This window comes from Astatotilapia calliptera, chromosome 9 (genome assembly GCF_900246225.1).
Source record: "Astatotilapia calliptera chromosome 9, fAstCal1.2, whole genome shotgun sequence".
Lineage (NCBI taxonomy): Eukaryota > Metazoa > Chordata > Actinopteri > Cichliformes > Cichlidae > Astatotilapia > Astatotilapia calliptera.
This window is the reverse complement of record NC_039310.1, coordinates 979,313-1,001,791: the sequence shown is the minus strand read 5'-3', so window position 1 is coordinate 1,001,791 and position 22,479 is coordinate 979,313. Positions and strand designations below refer to the sequence as shown.

Sequence of the window (22,479 nt, the reverse complement as noted above, 5' to 3'; positions counted from 1 at the left end):
GACTGTCTCCGCCTCTTTGTCGGAAACCTGACAGTAGGAAGTGTCGGACATGGCGTGCCACTTCCTTGAAGAGCCAGTAGATCGTGAAGCCCAAATTCTCCGCAGAGCTCTCCGCCGGGAGAGAGTGATCAGAGCGCGTTTGGACATTTTATCATTTCCTGATGATTTCCTGTGCGAACGTTACCGTTTCTCAGCACAATCTATAATTTATTTGGATAACATCCTCAGGCCATATATTACGCATGTGACACATCGCGGACATGCTCTCAGTTCATTGCATATTATTTGTATTGCACTTCGGTTTCTTGCAAACGGGAGCTTTCTGTATAATATTGGTGACGCTGAGCACGTTTCCAAGGCTACCGTCTGTCGGGCAGTCAGGAATGTTACAGTTGCACTGAAACGTCTCCTGTACTCGTCTGTGGTGTTCCCCGGTCACAGACCCACAAGATTTATCAAAGAGGGATGCCACAAAATTGCAGGTATCAGGATGAACGAAACTTAATTCATGATGTGGTGATACTTGGACTACTACTTAAATTGCACATTTATTTTCAGGGTTCCCAGGCGTGATTGGCTGTATAGATGGCACTCACATTCCAATCATTGCTCCTTCAGTAAATGAAGGAGACTATGTGAACAGGAAGTCTTTCCACAGCATTAATGTACAGGTACATAGTTCCCTGTAGCATTTCAAACTAACAAATTATTTCATTATAGTAATGGATGCTAATTTGTGTTCTCTGCACTGTGAAGATCATATGTGATGCTGCCAACATTATCACAAATGTGGAAGCCAAGTGGCCAGGCTCTGTCCATGACTCACAAATATTCCGTGAATGTACACTGAGCACAAAATTTGGACATGGTGAGTTGAGAATACTTTAAAATATATAAAGACCAATTGCTTCAGGGACATTTGAACTGAAGTGTACCCTTCTGTCTTAGGAGAGTTCACTGGCTACTTGCTTGGTGATAGGGGGTATCCATGTTTACCCTATTTGCTTACCCCTTACCCTGACCCTGAACCGGGCCCACAGCAGCGATATAATCTGGCTAATTGCAGGACAAGAGCCAGAATTGAAATGACTATCGGAATGCTTAAGGCCCGGTTCCAGTGCCTGCAAAGACTCAGGGTCACCCCAGAAAGGGCATGTGACATTATTGTGGCATGTGTGATTCTTCACAACATTGCCACAATTAGAGGAGAACACTGTTCTTCTGAACCAAACATCAGCAGTGATCCAAACCATGAACATCCTGACCCTCGCACGGACATACAAGATGGAAGCGCAGTCAGAGACACCATATGTCACAATCATTTCTTTTGACCCATCACCTCAACATGTTGAAAGAAGAATAAACAGATTTTTTGTTCAACTGGCTTTATTGGTCGCCTGTATTTCCTGTACACAAAGTATTAAAAGATGTAAACCTCATAAAGTGTCTCTGTTGCTTCCTCCTCTGTAACAGCTGTCAATGTTTCTTCATTATTTTCCTGTAGTAAAGAAATAAACAACATTGCTGTTCTACTGTAAACTCATATAATCTGTGGAGTATTACTCACAACTGCATGTTGGTCTGGCTCAACAGGAGGCTGCACCAGATGCAGTACACCATCACCATCAACTGATAGAATATGAGGTTTATACAGGTCACTTATAACTTACAAGGGACCAAATGGCAATTAACAAACATACCAATCACCTTACACTTCATTGTCATTATGCTCTCAAAGACAACCAAGACTGAGGGAAGGCAAAATCAGTAGGAAAATAACTTCACTACAAAATAATTCATTATGGTAAAGAGTTTATCAAATGAATGAGTAGCACTGCAAAGGTGACTGTGAAGAAAGGATGTATGCACATCATGTATTATTTTGAAGTTACCCCCTATGTAGGCCCTTGTGTCTTGCGGGGTTATTGACTCAGAGAATGTCCCCGCAGAGATGCCTTCGGCCACAGGGCGCCCACTGTTTTGGCTGAGGGCCAACTGCTCAGCCTCTGTGAGTGGTGGTGGTGGAGGACCCCCACCTGTTTTTCGGGCCTCCGCTTTTTTTCTGTTGGCTATAACGGGCCACATTTGAGCATACAGAGTAAGCAAATATGTACTTGTAATGTGCTCAGATAATTTCAATAAGTGCTTACAGAAAGAAAATTAATGTAGCCTCTAACTGCAATTGATTTACATAGGACAAACAGACCAAGCACTATGGCTCATAATACAATTACACCTTACCTGTTTGGACTATATTTTTATATTTCATTTTTACTTGCTGCCAGGAACGTTTGGGGCCTGTCGGGTTGCACCTGCGCTCACATCACATCACAAAATAAAATGTATAAAATAACAAATAAAATAACATATGATAAAATAACGTGTTAAATGGGTGGAAATCCCTAGATCAATGTTTAAATTAACACTCACGCATTGACTCTGTCGGCTTTGTTTTGCCATGCATGCTTTTGCAGCTGTGGCTGTGTTACTTTTTTCCGCGGAATTTGCATGTTATCGGCATATGCTGCGATCAGAATTTCGGCCTCAAGCGCTGTGAAATACATTGACCGCGCCTTCTTTCCCTCCGTCTCCATGGTGACTCGCTTAATCTGTGCTCCGCTTATCAGGGCTTTATGTATCCTCGTCCGCGCGCTTCACTTGGGGTTAAAGCAACTCCGCGTTGACTGAACTAATTGTTATCAGCCTTTCTGAAACGGAATATTCCGAGTTGGACAGTTCGGGGTTACTCAACCGTGAGTGTCGTTTTTCACTCTGAGTTTTCCAAACCGGCTTCCTGAAACAGGGCCCAGATCACCGAGTTAAATGATTACATGGATGTGAGTGTGATCGTCAGAGCAGCACTGATCAGTGTCAGGTTATAATGACCAAGGTGTACACAAACACTAAGTTTGATATTAAAATGTGTGAAGTGTAAATTCAGCCAAAGCCTTTAACTGGGCTGTGAAAAAATACAAAATAACAGTATTTAATGCTGAGGTGGTGTCAGCTGTATAATATAATTCTGCATCCATCCTAGTAAGAAGGAAAGGAACCACTGTATGTGTTTGTTCTTCACATGCCATTAACTGAGAATGAAGTCATTTGGATGAGTTTTTCTTGTATTTTGTTCATCTCACATCTCTTATTCGCTTCCATATGAGGGGTTAGTGATGCCCAAATTTGTCGATGGGGTGAAGCAGGGCAGGCAATGAACGGCTGGCATCTGACAATGTTAGTACCACATGATCTGCATATAAAGTTATGATGGGTTTCACAGTTACTAATTGCAACGGCTAGTGGCTCCATAGCTAAAGCAAAGTGCAGGGGGGACCGCAGACCCAAATGTAAATGGAGTCGTTTTCCATATGAGTGTAGCAATAGCTCTGGCCTTGGATGTGAAAGGGGAAGTCTTGCAGACTTTATGAAAAATTCCACGACACCTTCATGATGGAAAATGGCTGAAAATAAAAATGGCTTTCATTTTAGCCAGCTTCCCATCTTACAAACAGTCTCCACTGAAATGCAGGAGCTTCTCTTTTATATCCCCCACACTCAACTCTCTGCATCAGGAAGCTCCTGGCACTGGTCACCCTGGGAGTTTCGTCATTCTACGCCCCAACAATTAGCAGATAACATAGTGAAGCATCGCCAAGCAGTTTTGACAAGGTCATGCTGACACAAAATTTGACTCTGACTTTAAACACTGGTCACTTCAGGTGTTGCTCTGATATACAGGAAATGACATCACGGCTCAAACTCTTTGTCAGTAAACCATTTCTTTATTTAACATGTAAAATTTTGGTTTAACTGTTGCAGGATTTCATTACACAAACAAGCTGAAAAAAAAAACTGCAGAACACATGGATCAATGCATTCAATAAAAATATAACAGGAAACAGATTTCTTAATCAAACTGCTGGAACAAAGCTAACCACTCAACACAAACACTACAGTAGAACAGTTTAGAAAGCTTAAAATGTAACGAGAGGCACATTTTCATAGGTGCCTAATCAGATCTTTACAGAAGACTCCACCTGAACTCTGTGGAGCCTGATCTCAAAGATTTAAGTCTGACCCTGAAACCAGAAGAGGATCTTTCTGTCTCTGCAAGGCAAGGCAAGGCAAGGCAAATTTATTTGTATAGCACAATTCAACAACAAGGTGATTCAAAGTGCTTTACAGAGACATTAGAAACAAAAACAAATAAAAAGCATGATTTAAAATGGATTAAAACAAGCAAACAAACAAACTAAGTAAACACACACATTTCACACCTGTTCGCGCGATCTGAACCCTTATCGTAAGGGGAGCTACCAGTCCTTCTGTGGACGAGCTACTTTCTATTTTAAATTCCCTGAATTTAAAATACTCTGTAGACCCAGTCTAGACCCAGTTGGGGAGCTACCCAGAGCTCTAAACCCACTTAACAAACAAACAAAACAAACAAAACAGTATATAAAATCAAAACAGATAAAATCAGAAATAGATAAGATCAGTAGTTAGTGTAAGTTTTGAAATTTAAGCTTAAAAGTGTGGATTTGGTGCTTTATTCAAATGCAGCTGAGAACAGGTGAGTCTTCAACCTGGATTTAAATAAACTGAGTGTTTCAGCTGATCTGAGGCTTTCTGGGAGTTTGTTCCAGATATAAGGAGCATAAAAGCTGAATGCAGCTTCTCCGTGTCTGGTTCTGACTCTGGGAACTGATAAAAGACCGGATCCAGATGACCTGAGGGATCTGGAAGGTTCATACTGGGTCAGGAGGTCACTGACCCAGTATGCAGATTCACTGTGATCCAGAGATGGTAATGATTTCAGTCCTGCATCACGCTGATGTTTGCACAGAGGAGATAATTTAGTAAATGTTTTTGAACATTGGTAACAGTAAAACAGTTCCTTCATAATCATTATGCAAATTTTTACTCTGTGAATGGTACTCATGGCCATTGACCAGTGGTTGTTGATCAATGGTCATAAGAATTTGCATATTAATGATGAAGAAACTGACCTCACAGCCCATTGTTCACTCATTGGGCCGGTTTCATTCGTTATGCAAATGTACTGTTTACAAGATTAACTTAAAAGCGGGAATCAAGACGTAACAGTTTATTTGTAACATGGAATCGTTTGTGAGTGGAGTATGAACTGAGATTACTCAAACTCTTTCACAGATGAAGTTCTCTTTCATGTGTCTGCGTTCATGCTTAGTATGATCACATGATTGGGAAAAGGTTTTGTCACAGTGTCTGCACTTGTATGGTTTCTCTCAAGTGTGGACTCGTTTATGCTTTTCAAGCTGACGTGCACTGATGAAGGATGACCCACACTGATCGCAGACATGCTTTTTAACCCCACTGTGAATGAGTTCATATTGTTTGAAGTGTTTTGAAGTGGTGAAGCCTCTCCTGCATTGTTTACAGTAGTTCATTTCGTCTCCAGTGTGTCTACGTTGATGTATTTTCAGAGTCCTTCAATGACTTCATGTTTTTCCACAAAGGTCACAACAAAAGTCTTTCCCACAGCGATGACAGGGTTGAGAACTTGATCCATCTGTGTTGCTCTGCTTCTAAACAAAGACACAAAGACAGTGTAAGTCAGTCCGTCAACATTTTTATCCTGAACGTCGCCTGAAATAAAGAGCATCTCTGCCAAAGTCCAATTACATTTTACTGCTTACATTATCACACTCAGCTCAATTTAATGTGCTATAAAAACGATAAGAGTAAAAACATTAAATCAATACTAGTTTAATGCTACAATAACAGTAATACAATTCTCAAACACTATCCCTAAAAACCTGTGATCAGAGTCTGAATAATCATTCAGAGCTGCCTTTCCATGCAGTAGAATTGCTAACATGCTAACACAATTTGATGAGCAGAGTTGTTTCAAACAGTCGGGCTGACAAGATAAACATAAAAATACATACCTCACAGTAACTGCACTTGTAGAGTCTTTCTGGTGTGGATCTGTTGGTGTCGTCTCAGAGAATGTGGAGATTTAAAAGTCTTCTCACACAGGTCACATTTATAAGGGCTCTCCTCAGAGTGGGTAAACATGTGACATCGTAACTCTCTGTTTGTAGCAAAGTGTTTGCCACACTGATCACAACTGTACACATCATGTCTGGTGTGAATGCGTAGGTGTGTATTTCGCCTCCCTATCCGGCTGAAAGTTTTTCCACAAATGTCACAGCTGTATGCCTTAATTCCAGAGTGGGTAACTAGATGACTCCGTAAGCTGCTACTGTGAGTAAAAGCTCTGCCACACTGATCACAGCTGTACGCTTTAAGTCCACTGTGGATGAGTTGGTGTGTTTTTAAGTTTCCAGGTTGGGTAAAAGACTTTCCACACTCGTCACAGCTGAATGGTTTCTCTCCACTGTGGATCAGTTGGTGTGTTTTTAAGCTTCCAGACTTGGTAAAAGACTTTCCACACTCATCACAGCTGAACGGTCTCTCTCCAGTGTGGATGAGTTGGTGTGTTTTTAAGCTTCCAGACTGGGTAAAAGACTTTCCACACTCATCACAGCTGAACGGTCTCTCTCCAGTGTGGATCAGTTGGTGTGTTTTTAAGCTTCCAGATTGGGTAAAAGACTTTCCACACTCATCACAGCTGAATGGTCTCTCTCCAGTGTGGATCAGTTGGTGTGTTTTTAAGCTTTCAGATTTGGTAAAAGACTTTCCACACTCGTCACAGCTGAACGGTCTCTCTCCAGTGTGGATCAGTTGGTGTGTTTTTAAGTTTCCAGAGTGGGTAAAAGACTTTCCACACTCATCACAGCTGAATGGTCTCGCTCCAGTGTGGATCAGTTGGTGTTTTTTTAAGCTTCCAGATAAGGTGAAAGACTTTCCACACTCATCACAGCTGAACAGTCTCTCTCCACTGTGGATCTGTTGGTGTGCTTTCAGAGAATGTGGAGATTTAAAAGTCTTCTCACACAGGTCACATTTATAAGGTCTCTCCTCAGAGTGGGTAAACATGTGACATCGTAACTTTCTGTTTGTAGCAAACTGTTTGCCACACTGCTCACAGCTGTACACATCATGTCTGGTGTGAATGCGTAGGTGAATATTTCTGTACCCTACATGGCTGAAAGTTTTTCCACAAAAGTCACAGCTGTATGCCTTAATTCCAGAGTGGGTAACTAGATGACTCCGTAAGCTGCTACTGCGAGTAAAAGCTCTGCCACACTGATCACAGCTGTACGCTTTAAGTCCACTGTGAATGAGATGGTGACTTTTTAGGGCTTTCTTCCAGGAAAAAGACTTTCCACACAAGTCACAGCTGAACGGTCTCTCTCCAGTGTGGATGACCTGATGGATTTGTAGTGAATCCTTCTTAAGAAAATCCTTCCCACACTCTTCACAGCTGTACGCTTTAACTCCACCGTGGATCAGTTGGTGTGTTTTTAAGCTTCCAGACTGGGTAAAAGACTTTCCACACTCATCACAGCTGAATGGTCTCTCTCCAGTGTGGATCAGTTGGTGTTTTTTTAAGTTTCCAGAGTGGGTAAAAGACTTTCCACAGTCTCCACAGCTGAACGGTCTCTCTCCAGTGTGGATCAGTTGGTGTGTTTTTAAGCTTCCAGAGTGGGTAAAAGACTTTCCACAGTCTCCACAGCTGAACGGTCTCTCTCCAGTGTGGATCAGTTGGTGTCTTTTTAAGTGTCCAGATTGGGTAAAAGACTTTCCACACTCGTCACAGCTGAACGGTCTCTCTCCAGTGTGGATGACCTGATGCATTTTTAGGGAAGCTTTCACAGTAAAATCTTTCCCAAACTTGTCACAGTTGTATTTTTTTCTTCCACTTCTTTCTTCAACGAATTTGTCGGGCTCCTGAGAGCGCTGACTTCTCGATCCACGTTGGTCCTGCAGTGACAGAGATACAAACAGAGGCAGTGAGTTGTGGGAAATACATTATTCTAACCGGCCTTTTATTAGTGGTATTTTGTGACCTTTTATTAAATAAGTAGTTACACTTATTTTCATACACACATTGCAAATGTGCTCATGAGAGTTGGCATTCAGTCTTTTGAGGGTCAATGCAAACACACTTACAGACACAGATAAATATTAGAGTTGTTTCTAGGGCAAAGGTGAGAGACATTTGGCCTGCAAAGTGCCTGTACGCCTGCTCAGTGAGATTAGCACAGGATGTCACAGGAGAAAAAAAAGCAGGAAACACAGAAGCTGTGTCCCAAAACGTCGGCTGCATCCTTCGGAGGACCCCGGCCTTCGCGGTCTACGTGGGCCGGGTCCTTCAAAGACCGAGAAGGCCGGAAGTGCGAGGTTGCGAAATGGGATAGTCTAGCCTTCAAATTTGCGTCACCGCTGTCTTGGTGGAGTTTAATAAACTCGGCCGTCTGCTCCTTGCTATCTAAAATATAACAGGACACTGGCATAAATTCTCGACCGTCTCACACTTCTGTTTAATCAGTTTTCTGTTTAACGTTTATTCAGCTGTGTGAAAATCCCGGAGGAACCCACCCGATGGATTAATAAAGTTTTATTTACTCTAATAATCTAATAACTTTGATCTCAGCCAAACCGATTTACTCTGGAACAAATAAAACAATGAAAAAAGGCAAACAATTACATTTTTAAGTTGTCCAAGTGACTTATATATCATGTTTAACTTGAGTAGCGAAAAAGCGGGGGTCTGAAAACGATGAAGCCAGGAGTCCGCTGCTCTCGCCGGCTGAAGTGACCATTGAACCCCCGGCTTGCTATCGAGCTGGTGGGTAACAGACGTCTCCAAAAACGTTGGCACATTTTTGCAAATATGCGATGTCTTGATAAACCGAGCAGATATTTGTATTTTACACAGCTACAATCTCGCCTGAAAATATGTTAAAAGTTGAGTAATAAGAGTAATAAGACAAATTTTAAAACTTAGCAGCGGCCGCCATTGTTGGCAGCTGAAATTTGGCTGTCCCGCGCTATGAATTCTGGGATATGGTGGGCCACGAAGGACACACCCGACACATCCTTCAAATTCGGGGAAATGAAGGACGCATTTGTCGGCCGCATTTGAAGGAGTCGACGAATTGGGACAGCCTTCGTCGCCTGGCTGTGACGTAATCGGCCTTCAAATGCGGCCTCCGGAGGATGCAGCCGACGTTTTGTGACACATCTATAGTGTGAGACGGTGAGGAAGTGTTATACAAGTCAAGAGAGTTAAAAAAGGAAATGTGTCTAACTGTTTCTAACTGTAACTGACGCATATTATGTCTGCTTACGTATTGTGACGCTGGACTTTAATATACAAAAGTAGTGTGATGTGTGCTTCCTAGTTAAGACCTCTGTAAGTGAGTGACGCTGCAGACCTCTCCCGCGTACGTGTAATCAATAAATCATTGTTTGACTGGACTTCTCTGGAGTGTTGGTTGTTTTTTCTCGAACTCAAATAAAAGGATCGGGACAGTGTGAAATGCAGTCGTGAAACAAACTGAACCTTCAAACTCCCTCCATTAACACTAGTTGTAAACCCGAGGCTGGTAGTGATGTGAAGTTCATGAACAAGTTTGCTCTAAGAGTCCATTCTTTGTAGTGAACGAGACAAACTGGCTTCTGTCACGAGAAGATAAATAACCCCCCCTTACCCCACCCGTTTCAACATATCTACATGCATTTGTGTGTGTGTGTGTGTGTGTATATATATATATACAAACACACACACACACATATATACACACACATACATACATACATGTACACTTTTTTTTATGCGGGCACAGGAAGATGCGGTTGCTGAACTTGGACACAGCTAGGTACAGCAAGCTGCTTCTTCTTCTTCTGGGTTTTATGGCAGCTGGCATCCTTGTACATGCAGTGCTGCCATCTTCTGTTTCAGTCCGTTATTACAATCTTTAAACCTACTGCTTATTCCTGCGTCTTTTGGGATCTTAAATAGCTTCAAACGACGTATCGACTATTAAATTAGTCGTTGACGATTTTGATTGTTGACGTAATCGTGACTAGTTGACTAATCGTGGCAGCCCTAATATATATATATCAATATTTTTCAATACACGTGTCCATATTTATGTCTCCAGATTGTTTGTATAGTGAGCCTTTAAGACTGTACTCTTGGAACAGTTTTTATTTTTGCTGCTTTTGTCTTACACTGTCAAATAAACACAGATTTGCAGCGTTTGTGTCATGGTCCTGGGTCGTTGACCCAGCGTTTTGTGTTTATTCTGATTTGTTTAGGGGTTAACCTGAAGTTTGGTGTATTGTCAGCCCTACCTGTGTCTGTCCTTGGTGCTCTGTTCATGTCCCCGTGTAGTGTTGTAAATCAGTCTGTGTTTCCTGTTTTACTTTGAAGGCTCGTGTTCTGGATTTCCTGTTCCATTCTGAAGGTCTGTATCTGTGTCATTGTGTTCAGCTTGTGTCCTCCAGTCATTATGTGTATTCAGATCAGCTGTTCTTCCCTCCTGTGTGCGATCACCCGATTACCGTGTGTGTGTATATATAGTGGGTGTCGGTCTGTGTTTGTTGTCGGCTCGTCTGCGTTCATCCATGTATCACTGCGTTATCTGCGTTCCTCCGTGTATCTCTGCATTCCTCTGTATCTCTGCATTCATCTGCGTTCTATGGTGTTTCGTTCCACCTCTGTGAATAAACGTCACTCATATCATCAGTTTGCTGCATCTTGGGTCCTCCTTTTCCTCCACACCACACGGCTCCCTCCGCCAGCCGTGACAGTTTGTATGTGTGTGCAAAAGCAAATGTGCCAGGCCTCAAAGACAATGGGTGCTTTGCTCAACAAAAGCAGGATGTGAATCGAGCATATGACCTGTACAAATCTCAGCAGGGGTGATTAACACCTCGGGACTTTCACCAGAAAATAAAAAAGTCAGTAATTCTAGTAGGTGTTGGGTTCAGGGGATTTCTGCAAATTTGCGCAGGGTTAGTAAATCAAGTGTTGAAGTTAGCTCGGTGCTTACCTTTAGATGAGCCCACAAACCGAGAGAAACTCCGTGATGAAGCTGGAACTCTTTCCAAACACAGGAAACAGATCAGGGAGCAGAGACCCACGTGGTTCACGCTGATCTCAGCTACGATCCAGGAGACAAGGTTGGGCGGATCGATGCAGATATTTATCCAGATGTTGGTAGTGGTTGTTGATCGATACGTTAGTTTGTTTCTCTCCTGTAGATTTACTTCTTTAATCGCTGTGGATGAAAAAGCAGCTCTGTCTGTGTGAGCACCTCTTCTTATGCGGCAGACGCACTTTGCTCCGCCCCCTTCTTCCTGCCCTGCTGGGATTTGTTACTGTGCCGTCACGTGACTCAGATGCGCTCAGAAGACGCATTTGGACTGCAGAGAGTGAGAAAGAGGAGCAACATGTGGAGATATTTTATGACTGTAATTTAAAATGCTGGAGAACAGATGGAAGGCGTGTCAAGCCACAGGGGACCACAACAAGCTGTAGAGTTCAGCTTATTTTTTCACACCTCAGTTAAATGCTTTGACTGAAGTCTCACTGCACACACTCAAACTTAGTGTTTGTGTACACCTTGGTCATTATAACCTGACACTGATCAGTGCTGCTCTGACGATCACACTCACATCCATGTAATCATTTAACTGGGCTGATCTGGAGTTACTGCACAATGCTGAATGTGTCCTTACAGTACAGGGAATAACTCTCTCTGTGTTCCTGTAGAGAAAGAAAGAAAGACTCACTCATGCTTTTCCACACATGTGACAAATTCAAAAAGCTAAACTACACATTGTTGTCCTCTTTTAGGATGGAACAGCTTTCAGATTTATTTACTCTTAAAAGGATAAAATATGTTTTTAAGAATTTTGCATTCAAGACGAGAATGTTTAAATAAGTCATGTAAATGAGAATTTCAAAGTTGGTGGCTGCAGTATATACAAATTGGTGTATCTCAAAAATAAAACTATGAAGACACTCAAAATTAATTTGGAAACTGTTTTATGCAACTTTTTTACATTTCCAATTTTGAGGGATGAACCTCTGAAATTTCTTTAACTAGAAATTTGTGTAAAAATAAACATTTGGGATATAATGGTTGTATTGATGTATAGCAACTTGAAATACTCCCAGAAATGGCACTACAACATGTAAAAATATAACGATAAGCTCAGGCAGACTTGGTTCTGTGGTAGGTCTAAAGGGTTAAACTGCTTCCTCACATCTGCTTCATGAATATGAAGGGTTGTAGTAGGAGAAGGTGGTGTGAAATCCTCATAGCTGTGGAGTGAGGGGGGAGCTCCTGTGGGTGAAGTCTTTGATGGTGGTGATGGCTCTGTGCTGGTGGGAGTGGGGAGGTGGGGGGGATGATGGACCAAAGTGTCTCTATTGTTGGGGAAGGTGGAGGTGTCAAGGCTGCTTGACGTCTCATCAAACCAGCAGTAAAGGTCGTTGAGGGTGTTGGCCAGCAGCAGGTCGTCAGTGGAGTGGGGCTGTGTGCTTATATCCTTACTCTCATTTCCCTTAGCGTATCTGTAACATGCAACTTCTGTCGGTGCTGTGCTACTGGAAACTGAATTTCCCGGAGGAACCGAGCCGAGGGATTAATAAAGGTCCATCCATCCATCGGACATTTGCGCACATGCTTAAAAATTTCATTGACCCCATTTCCTCCAAAGTAAAATTCTAGCTGCACATGTCCATGAAAATTTCTCCCACTGAAATGAGAGCCAGCACTGTTTTGCAGTATGTTTTAAGTTACATTGTTTTGAGTTTGTCATAAATATTTATTGCACAGTTTAAAGCACTTCTGAGTTTTCCTGAATATTGAGTCTTTTTTGTGGTCAATTGTTTGTACCAAAATAATTGATTCGTTTTGGCGTTTTCAGTGTTCCAAGTGACTTCTCAGTAAACAGTACATTTGCACACTGAAAACAACCCACTGAATGAACAATGGGCTGTAAGGTCAGTTTCTTCATCATTAATATGCAAATCATGACCATTGATCAAATTCAACGAGTACCCTTCACAGAGAGTTGGGGAATGGCTGCAATCCCAGCATTGTAAGATGGTGAAAGATGTACCCTTAGGGTTAGGGGCTCCAGATTGGATAGGTAGTGGACCCCCTGCCCTGCAATAATACATACAAAACCCAACAATCCCTTTGGTGACAATGGGAAGGAAAATCTCGCTTTTAACAGGAAGAAATCAGAAATCTCCGACAGAACCAGGTTCAGGTTCTTCTTTCACCCCACAGACGGTTGGGGTGAAAGAAGGAAAACAGGATAAAGATATGCTGTGGAAGACAGACGGAGATTAATAACAAGTATGATTGAATGCAGAGAGGTCTGTTAACACATAGTGAGTGAGAAAGCTGACTGAGGAAGAAATACTCAACACATCATGGGAATCCCCCAGCAGCCTACACCTATTGCAGCATAAATAAGGGAAAATTCAGGGTCACCTGGTCCAGCCCTAACTATATGTTTTAGTAAAAGGGAAAGTTTGAAGCCTAATCTTCAAAGTAGAGGTAGCGTAGAGTAGAGAGTATCTGCCTCACCAATCCCACTGGAAACTGGTTCCACAGAAGAGGGACCTGAAAACTCAAGGCTCTGCCTCCCATTCTACTTTTAAATACCCTAGGAACAACAACTAAGCCCTGTCAGTACTGCAGCATTTTGGATTAACTGCAGGCTTCTCGGGGAGCCAAGACCAAAACCCAAACCCAAAGTGGGTTTTGGTCAGTGGTTGTTGATCAATGGTCATGAGAATTTGCACAATTATGATTGTCTGCGAAGGTTCTCATTCATCCAGGTCATCGTAGTCAAAGGAGCTTGCAAAGAAAAGCGTCTGGACTTCTTTAACTGAAGAAGTCCAGACGCTTTTCTTTGCAAGCTCCTTTGACCATAATTATGATTAAGGAACTGACCTTCCAGCCCATCGTTCCTTCAGTGGGCTGGTTTCAGTCATTATGCAAATGTCCTGTTTATAAGATTGAAACCTGCAGTCAGCTGAGACTGAAGAAGTCACCTGGATGAGTGACGACGTTCTCCCACAAAACGCTACGTCCAGATGAACACAATCAACTTTTGGAGATTTATTTTCCTGGATGATTGAGAATGCATCAAGACAATATATTGTGGTGGTTAATGTGCAGCTCTTGGTAATTTGGGAGAATCATGTTTTTAATCATGTTGTGGATTGAATGTTGGGTTTTATTTTATTTTGTCTACAGAAGTTTTTCTCACCTGTGATCGTTCAGATTGATTTGTTGGATTGACTTGAATCACGTGAAGGTTTAAAGCTGCTCCTCCCCCAAAAAGAATAAAGTATAATCATGAAGAATGTAATAATGTCTTCCTGTGTCAAACACAGCTGCAGTCAAAGCCAGGAAGGAAAGCTGGTTAAAACTGTTGAAAGGCCCATCGAGGGAATTCAGATGTTCTGTTCAGTTTTCTTTCTATAGTGAAAGTTCACAGCAACAGTCGTCTTAAACTGCTTCATGTTGTGATCCACTGTATGGTTTATGATGGAGACACTGAGTCTGGTTCAGCTGCTTTGTTGGATTCTGTATGTTAAAGAGTCTGTTTACATGGTGGAGGTGGTGGGGGCTGAAGGTGTTGAAGTGGGTGGGGTAGGGGAGATTATTTATCTCCTTGTGGCAGAAGCCAGTTTGTCTCGTTCGCTACAAAGAATCGGCTTGTAGAGCAAACTTGTTCATGAACTTCACATCACCAGCCTGGGGTTTACAACTAGTGTTAATTGAGGACGTTCGAAGGTTCAGTTTGTTCCACGACTGCATTTCACGACTGCCTGTTTGTATCTCTGTCACTGGAGGACCAATGTGGACCGAGAAGTCAGCGCTCAAAGCTTGGGAAAGTCAGTCTTTTACGCAGACTTCAAACTTAAAAACACACCAGTTAAAGCGTACATGTGATCAGTGTGGCAGAGATTTTACTCACAGTAAGAGCTTACAGAGTCATCTAGTTACCCACTCTAGAATTAAAGCATACAGCTGTGTGGAAAAACTTTAAGCCGGATAGAAAGCCAGTAGTAATATAGCTGTACTTTTTTTTATTGTTCTCATTTTTCAGAGGGAGACATGCAAGCATGGGACCTCTCAGACTCGCCAGACTCCCCACCACCATGGTTGCCAATCCAGACCCCACCACCCCCCCCCCCCCCCCCCCCCCCACAGTTGTGCAGGATCCTACAGGATCAGGTCTGTGTGAGGAAACTATTATCGACATCAAGCTTGCAACCAACCACCTGGTGATGTTGGCGCTAAACGCCTTTCTACAGGAAACATGCTACGGATGTCAAACAGCTCATCCCAGTCAACTGCAACACAGCTGCTTGCTAAGCATGTCTGTTATACCCAGCGCATAAATGTCTGTATGTCAGTGCTGATCATTCAAACCCTGTTTAAAATGTGACACACATGTTGTCCGAAAACAATTCCTCTAAATTTGCAAAGTTAATGATTTAAAAACATATTTTCGAATTTTTAGTTGCATGTCAAACATATGATAGACTCTTGAGCATGTTTATATAGCTACATTCACAATGGTATAACCATGCTAAATAAAAGATGCCTGTCAGGGAGTTTTTATTGTTTTATTTGCTTATGCTTCAAAAGTTATGTTATACATATTTCACCAGACACAGTTTTCTGTTAAAACAGGAAGCTGACCCTGTGACACTGACAAGAGACCAGCACAGAAATACATATCCGCAGAAGTTGACTTGCATTATATTATTCTTAGAAATTGACCTGCAACACACATACTCTGTGACACACACACACACACAGCTTGCATGCAGACAGACATCAGGACCTGCGTGACAGGAAATGTGATTATATTTGCATATTGACGATGTAACCTATAAAAATAAACGAATACTGCAGTTCGGTGTGATTTGCTCTGAGCTTTTCACCCGTGCAGCACGTTAACCTACACAAGTGTCTAATTGTTGTTTATTCACCTGACTGTTTGTTAACTGTAAATCTCTGACATTTAATTGGTCCTTCGAAGCCGTTAATGGACTGGTATTAATGATAATATTATGCTCCATTTCACAGTGGTATCCTTCCTCAAGTCCCGACGCCGTGACAAGCCTGCGTCGAAGTCTCTGCAGAGCGCCCTCCAGGAAGGGTTGAAAGTCCAGGGACGCTAAAATTCGGGTCCTGGCCGACGTCATACACGCCCACGGCGCTGGGGCTTGAAAAGAGATGCCCGACAGACCGGCAACAGCGAAGCCAGGTGATTATTCCACATTTGACACACCTTGCATAAAATTATCGGTGTTTAGGGTGACACTGTTCCAAGAAAACTCGTCCTACGGGGACTGGCAGTTTTAAGACTCGCTTGTAAGACGAAACTGGCAGTGTAATAGACACTCGTTTCGCAGTTAAAAAAAAAAGCTGGTAGTCTGAATGAGGGACTCGCCTGTAAGACGAAACTGGTAGTGTAATAGACACTCGTTTTGCAGTTAAAAAAGGCTGGAAGTCTAACTTTACTGGAAAGTAAATAAGTGTACGGAAAGTGTCAACTAACATAGGATAGAAATTGCGCGCATAAACTGTTTTCATTGTTTTGTTGGTGGAGTAAGTTGATTTAACAGCACATTAAGGTGTCTGAACTACTCCACTGAATTGTTTACCGTTGATAGCTCATGTACTGGCTGAATGAGGAAAAAGTTGTGCGTCATCACGTAAAATCGACAACCGCTTTCAAGAATAGCTTGAAAGTAGAAGCCTGTTGTTGATAACTTATCTCGTCCTTCGTGCCAGTGACAGCTTCACGGGTCTGACTGTATATTTAACTCAATAAAATACATTGTAATCAAACCTTCTACAAAACGAAACTAAATGGTTTGCAGTCCCTCTGCAGTAACTATTTTAAGAGGAACCTTACAAACAGAACTGAACAATGAAATATAGTTGGCATGACGATCATGCCCAGATTGTATAAAATAAATAAAAGGAAATCATTCACATGAAAACCTTTTCTATAAAAAAGAGAGATGCATAAGGTAGATTAAGGCTGTCTCATTGTTCAGCCAAGGAAAGTGTGTGGAAAGGTAAATGTCTCCAGCCTGGATGACGGGTGGGACTGCAGCCCACCCAGAGCCCTTGATGGATACAAAATAAAATATAAAAATAAAAATAATAATAAATTACTTGGTTCAACATGAAACAGAGAGAATGAATGTGACTGAAGATTGGATCTGAGATGAGGCAAACAGAAGACCAGTCTAAAAAGTAGGCACAAACCTGTTCAGAGAAAAAGCAAATTTGTACGGATTGGATGAATTCTAAATTATCTGTTTGCTGAGTAAGATGATCCTAACTATTAAATTGGCTCAGTAGTAGTATAGTGATTTACACTGATAAAATGTTGTAGTATACTGTTGTCATTATATAGAAAGAAAAAGATGATAATATTAATAAAAATATAATATTAATGACAAGAAGTATCCTAGTCAGTATGATGTGAGATGGATAATTGTTTTTTTTTTTTTGTTTGTTTGTTTTTTTAAATGACATCAGAAACAGCAGTATGCGACATTACGTGATGGCAGAGCTTCAGTTCATCCTTTGTCATTTTTTTTTTTTTTTTTTTTTTTAATAAATAGGACAGGGGGAATGAATGAGAGAAAGAGGGGGAGAGAAAGAAAGAAAACCAAAGGGGAGAAGAGACGGTGAGAAGGGGGGGGAAGAGAGAGAAAAAAAAAAAGAACTCCTGGGTCACCTGTATGGAGAAAAAAAAAACCAAACAAAAAAAACCAAACAGAGGAGACAGCAAACAACAAAGAGCAACATAATAATAGAGAAAACAAAGCACCATCACAATAAACTAGCTAGTCATAGATATCAATATTTACTAAATAATAAACGATATTGTGCAGCACGCAAGATAGACAGCGCACAGTGTGCTTTGAGGCAGCAGCCAAGAAAGCTTTAGTCCGCGTCTGTGAATACCCATGTGTGCATACCTGTGTGGATCAGCATGCTTGCATTCCAAAGGTTTCTCCTTTGGAAAAGATGATCCTAAACTATTAAATTGGCTCAGTAGTAGTATAGTGATTTACACTGATAAAATGTTGTAATATACTGTTGTCATTATATAGAAAGAAAAAGATGATAATATTAATAAAAATATAATATTAATGACAAGAAGTATCCTAGTCAGTATGATGTGAGATGGATAATTGTTATGAAGTAGTCTGCATCAAGTTTAAGGTTTGCTCAAACTCAGTATAATGACATATGAGATGAAGAAAATAAAGGCAATATCTAAACCAATTAGGTGCATAGAGGCACTTAACCTGCTTGAAAACTTGTCATTTAGCCTAGATAAATATTACTGAGATGTAGAGCACATTTATAATGACAACTAATAAGCCAAACCCTGTAGATAACAGCTAAAGCTACAAGATTGAGAAGCTGATTTAAATATGTGGACACTACTAAGCTAATGAGCGAGTTAAACGTTTTTATTTATTTGTTTCCGAGCGGAAGCTGCATAGGGGACAGCACAGGGAGCAGTCTATCAATGAATAGAAAACACACATACACAAAGTGTTACATGTGAGATTATTTTTGGAAAGAATCAGAAGTGGGATGGTTTTGAATTAAAAAAATCAGTGAAAAGATGCATGAATTACACCTGATTATAACATGCAGAGGCAATGAAGAAAGCAGCTTACACTCACTGAACATTAACATGCATAGGAAAAGAAATGAAGACCTGCTTACACTTATACACATAACATAACATAACATGAGTTGGTATTTCTGACCAGAGAGAGGGAAACGGGTAGTTTAAGTACTCAGGATCATAATGAAAATGTCTTAGTTGTGTTTCTTCAGGAGCAAAACAGACCTGGATTAATTCTCCACGTGCAGCGGTCGGAAGAAACCCATAGGTTAGCAAATTTGGGAAAGAAAACTGACTGCTTAAGGGGTCTGAAACACTGCAAAAGCAACATATGCAAATTCACGTACATGATTTACAAATGCCCAGTTTTAGAGCTGTAAACTGTGAGCAATTCAAAGTTTAAATATATATATATAGAGAGAGAGATGGAATAAGAAAACTTTAACTTCAAAGTTGAAATATGTAAGATGAGTGAAATGTGTGAATTCTTTGAGAAACAAGAAATTATTTAAACATGCCTTAAGTGAAAATGTAATGTTGCATCTATAGAGAAGAAAAAGCGTGCAGTATTTTAACAATAGACCTTTTAATAAAAACAACTGAAGCAACATGTAATACTCTGATTTTCCCAGTTAAAAAAAAAAAAAGCAAACACTGGGAAATATCGGCTAGTACATGACCTTAGAGCAAAGAGGTCACGTACCTTGGCCACAGACTGACAGGACAAGGCAGACAGCTGTTAGACAGCAGAAAAGTAGCTGTACAATACGCTTCTAAGCCTGTCGCCAAACAACAAATGATGAGTTATTTAGGTCTTTGCAACTTTTGCAGACGTTGGATACCTGAATATGCACTGCCCAACCTTTGCAAAACTTGATCTGTGGCAAACACTTAGCTCTGAAAGATGAAATAGAATGGACACCAGAGGCAGACAAAGCATTTATTGACTTAAAACTTGCCCTGCAAACAAGCACAGTTTTAGCCTTGCCTGACTGTGACAAGCACTCTCCTTCCTGCGGAAGTAGATGGTGCCGAACACAGCTGTATGCTGAAGCTAACTGAAAAAAATGAAACCCCGACCAGACATTTTTAGTACACTGCAGCCTACTGTTTTAGAAGCGAAACCTTTAGCTTCCTCTTTTTCAGCACAGAGTGAATAACTAACGGCTATCATACGTGCATGATGCGCAAAGATCAAGATATATATATATTCACACTGACAGTCAATATGCGTTGCACACCAAAAAAGATAATTCAGAAATTACTGAAGGCAATAACTTCGCAGGCCAAGCCGCAAAGAAGGCCGCACGGCAACCAATATGAACTTTAATGTCTGAAACTTTACAGCTAATACCACTTGATGTACTTCAAAATGAATAGGAAGCCGCTCCTATAGAGGAGCAAAAGAAATGGTTAAAGTGTGGAGCACGGCTACAAAATTGCTACACAAGACAGCAGCATTAGTGACAAATAGCTTAAAGCATTTGTCAAGGGGTGGAATGATGAGTATCCTCCCCAAACACTTCTATACTCAAAATTTTGAAGCTTCAGCACAAGAGTTTATCAGAACATGCATGATTTGCCAGAAACATATTGCACAGGGAAACCTCAGGCCTAAAAGAGGCTTTTTCCCAACACCACCGCACCCATTTCACACAATCCACATGGATTTTATTGAACTGAACGAATGTCAAACATCAAAATACGCTCTAGTAATTGTGGATGTGTTCTCAAAATGGCCAGAAATCTATCCAGTAAAAAGAGCAGATGCAATCTCAGTAGCAAAATGTTTATGCAACCATTTTATTCCTACTCTGATAAAATCAGACAAAGGCCTGAGTGTTTGGGCCTGGTGAAGATGTGGATGCGACTAACCCAGGGTTCGCAAAAGCTCACACCCTTTGAAATTGTTCACGGGAGGCAATTTCCGCTTCCTCTCACTAGTGAGCCTATTAATAAGTCTATAAGAGAAACCACCCTAGCAGAGTGGATGACTAAATTATTTGAGAATAAAGAGATTGTCTTAAACAATAAACTGCCGAGTAATATCTCTCCAGTATCTTGCAGGTTGCAACCAGGTGATTGGATCCTGATTAAAGTGCTCCAGAGGAAAAATTGGAGTTCACCAAGGTGGGAAGGCCCAAAATAGCAGAAAGACCATCTTGGATCCACCAAAGCCACTGCAAAAAAGTGAGTGACAACACAAGCATAGACGCCGGTTCCCCCGACTCCTAGGTGTTCCCTGGTGGAGGAAAGGGCTGTTTGGGTATATCCCGCCCTTTTGTCTTCTCGCCAGTGGTCTACTCACCTGGAGCCCGGGTGTGCCTGGTCATCATGAAGAACCTTGTCCTCATAATGACTGGCATTGCGCTCCTAGAGAGCCTACTGATACTCACCTGGAAAGACGAGGACCCACAGCACCACCTGCAGATAAAAATGGTCATATAACAACTTACACCTAAAGGATAGGGATAAAGAGCACAACCACCCCTGGCTGAACAATGCCTGGTACCGGTACGTCTACAACCGAGTACATACAGAAGACAACCACACTGGCTGCTACGTCTATTCTCACCTCCCAACAACAGCAATGCAAGCCACCCTATATGGAAAATCACCCAGCCTTTCCGAAGCCCTATGTATATTCTACAAGGCCACCAGTGGAACATGTTCCCCCGAAGACATCTTCGCCTTCAAGTTGGAGTTAAAAAGACAAGTCACAAAAATCGACCTGCGACGATGTAATGGAACACTGATCAACTATAAACCTAATGAGCTACTCTTCTGTACACCAGAGATCTCAGACTGGAACTACAGCTGTGATGACCGATACTGAGTACACCTGAATGCGACCAATGACAAGGGAAAATCTTTCAACGTCAGGAGGGAACCAGGAATACAACATCCAATGTGTTTCACCTTCGCATACGGCAACAGAAAGCTGGGGATGAACCAAAACTGCTCCCAGACTTTCCGGATGCCGCAGGACAGAAAGGCACGGATAAGCTTCCTGAATGGCACATATTGGGTGCAGGGTACAGCTTGGGCATGTGGCTCAAAGACATACTTCACCATCCCACCCAACAGCACCGGACTCTGCGCCCCAATTTTAGTGTCAGACCACACATTCAGAATATTCCATCAGGACCGACCAAGACGCAAGAGGAGCACTGATGACGTGCAACCTCATGATCCAATCTGGGGCAGTGATGTGCCAGCGGAGTTCAAGTTGTGGACCACCGGACAGAAAGTCCTGCACTCACTTTTCCCATGGATCGGGAATGGAAAAAACATGCTGAGAATCGAGACTCTTGACTACAGATTTGGACTTTTCCTGAATAGCTCAACATGGATAAGCAAGGCTCAGAATGAGGAAATCGACGCGATCAGAATAGTGGTCATGCAACACAGAGTCGCCCTGGACATGATTCTCGCTGAGAGAGGGGGCCTCTGTGTCTTATTCAACATCAATTGCTGCACCTATATTCCAGATAACGTGCATTCCTTGACCATGACCACCGCCCTGGAGAAGTTACGACAACTGAGTAATGCACAGCAACAAGACTATGTCATGAACACAGAGGACTGGCTGACCTGGCTGCTGAGCGGCAGCTGGAAGACCCTCATGATCAAAGGACTTGTCTTGATAGGAGTTTTTCTTTTATTGCTTTGCATGTTCTCTACATGCATTCTACCCTGTATCAGATCAATGATTGACAAAATGGTACAGGCCACAGTGATCACCTATGTTGGACTGCCACAAGAAGATTTAGTATAGGAACACACACACTCACACATACTGAATGATGCTACAATTGAAAGTGTTGAAAGCAAGTGATTGTTGGCTGATAATAAAGTATGATTGAAGTG

General features: G+C 41.8%; 1 protein-coding gene across 1 annotated transcript; it reads right to left on the bottom strand.

Moving 5' to 3' along the window:
• Positions 1 to 5,341: 5,341 nt before the first annotated feature.
• Positions 5,342 to 7,787, bottom strand: LOC113028705 (gastrula zinc finger protein XlCGF26.1-like). The gene is given in 4 exon segments (XM_026179088.1): positions 5,342 to 5,564; positions 5,928 to 5,952; positions 5,954 to 6,963; positions 7,384 to 7,787. Coding segments are annotated over 4 exon segments (1,482 nt in total). The 5' UTR covers positions 7,744 to 7,787; the 3' UTR covers positions 5,342 to 5,477.
• Positions 7,788 to 22,479: the final 14,692 nt, after the last annotated feature.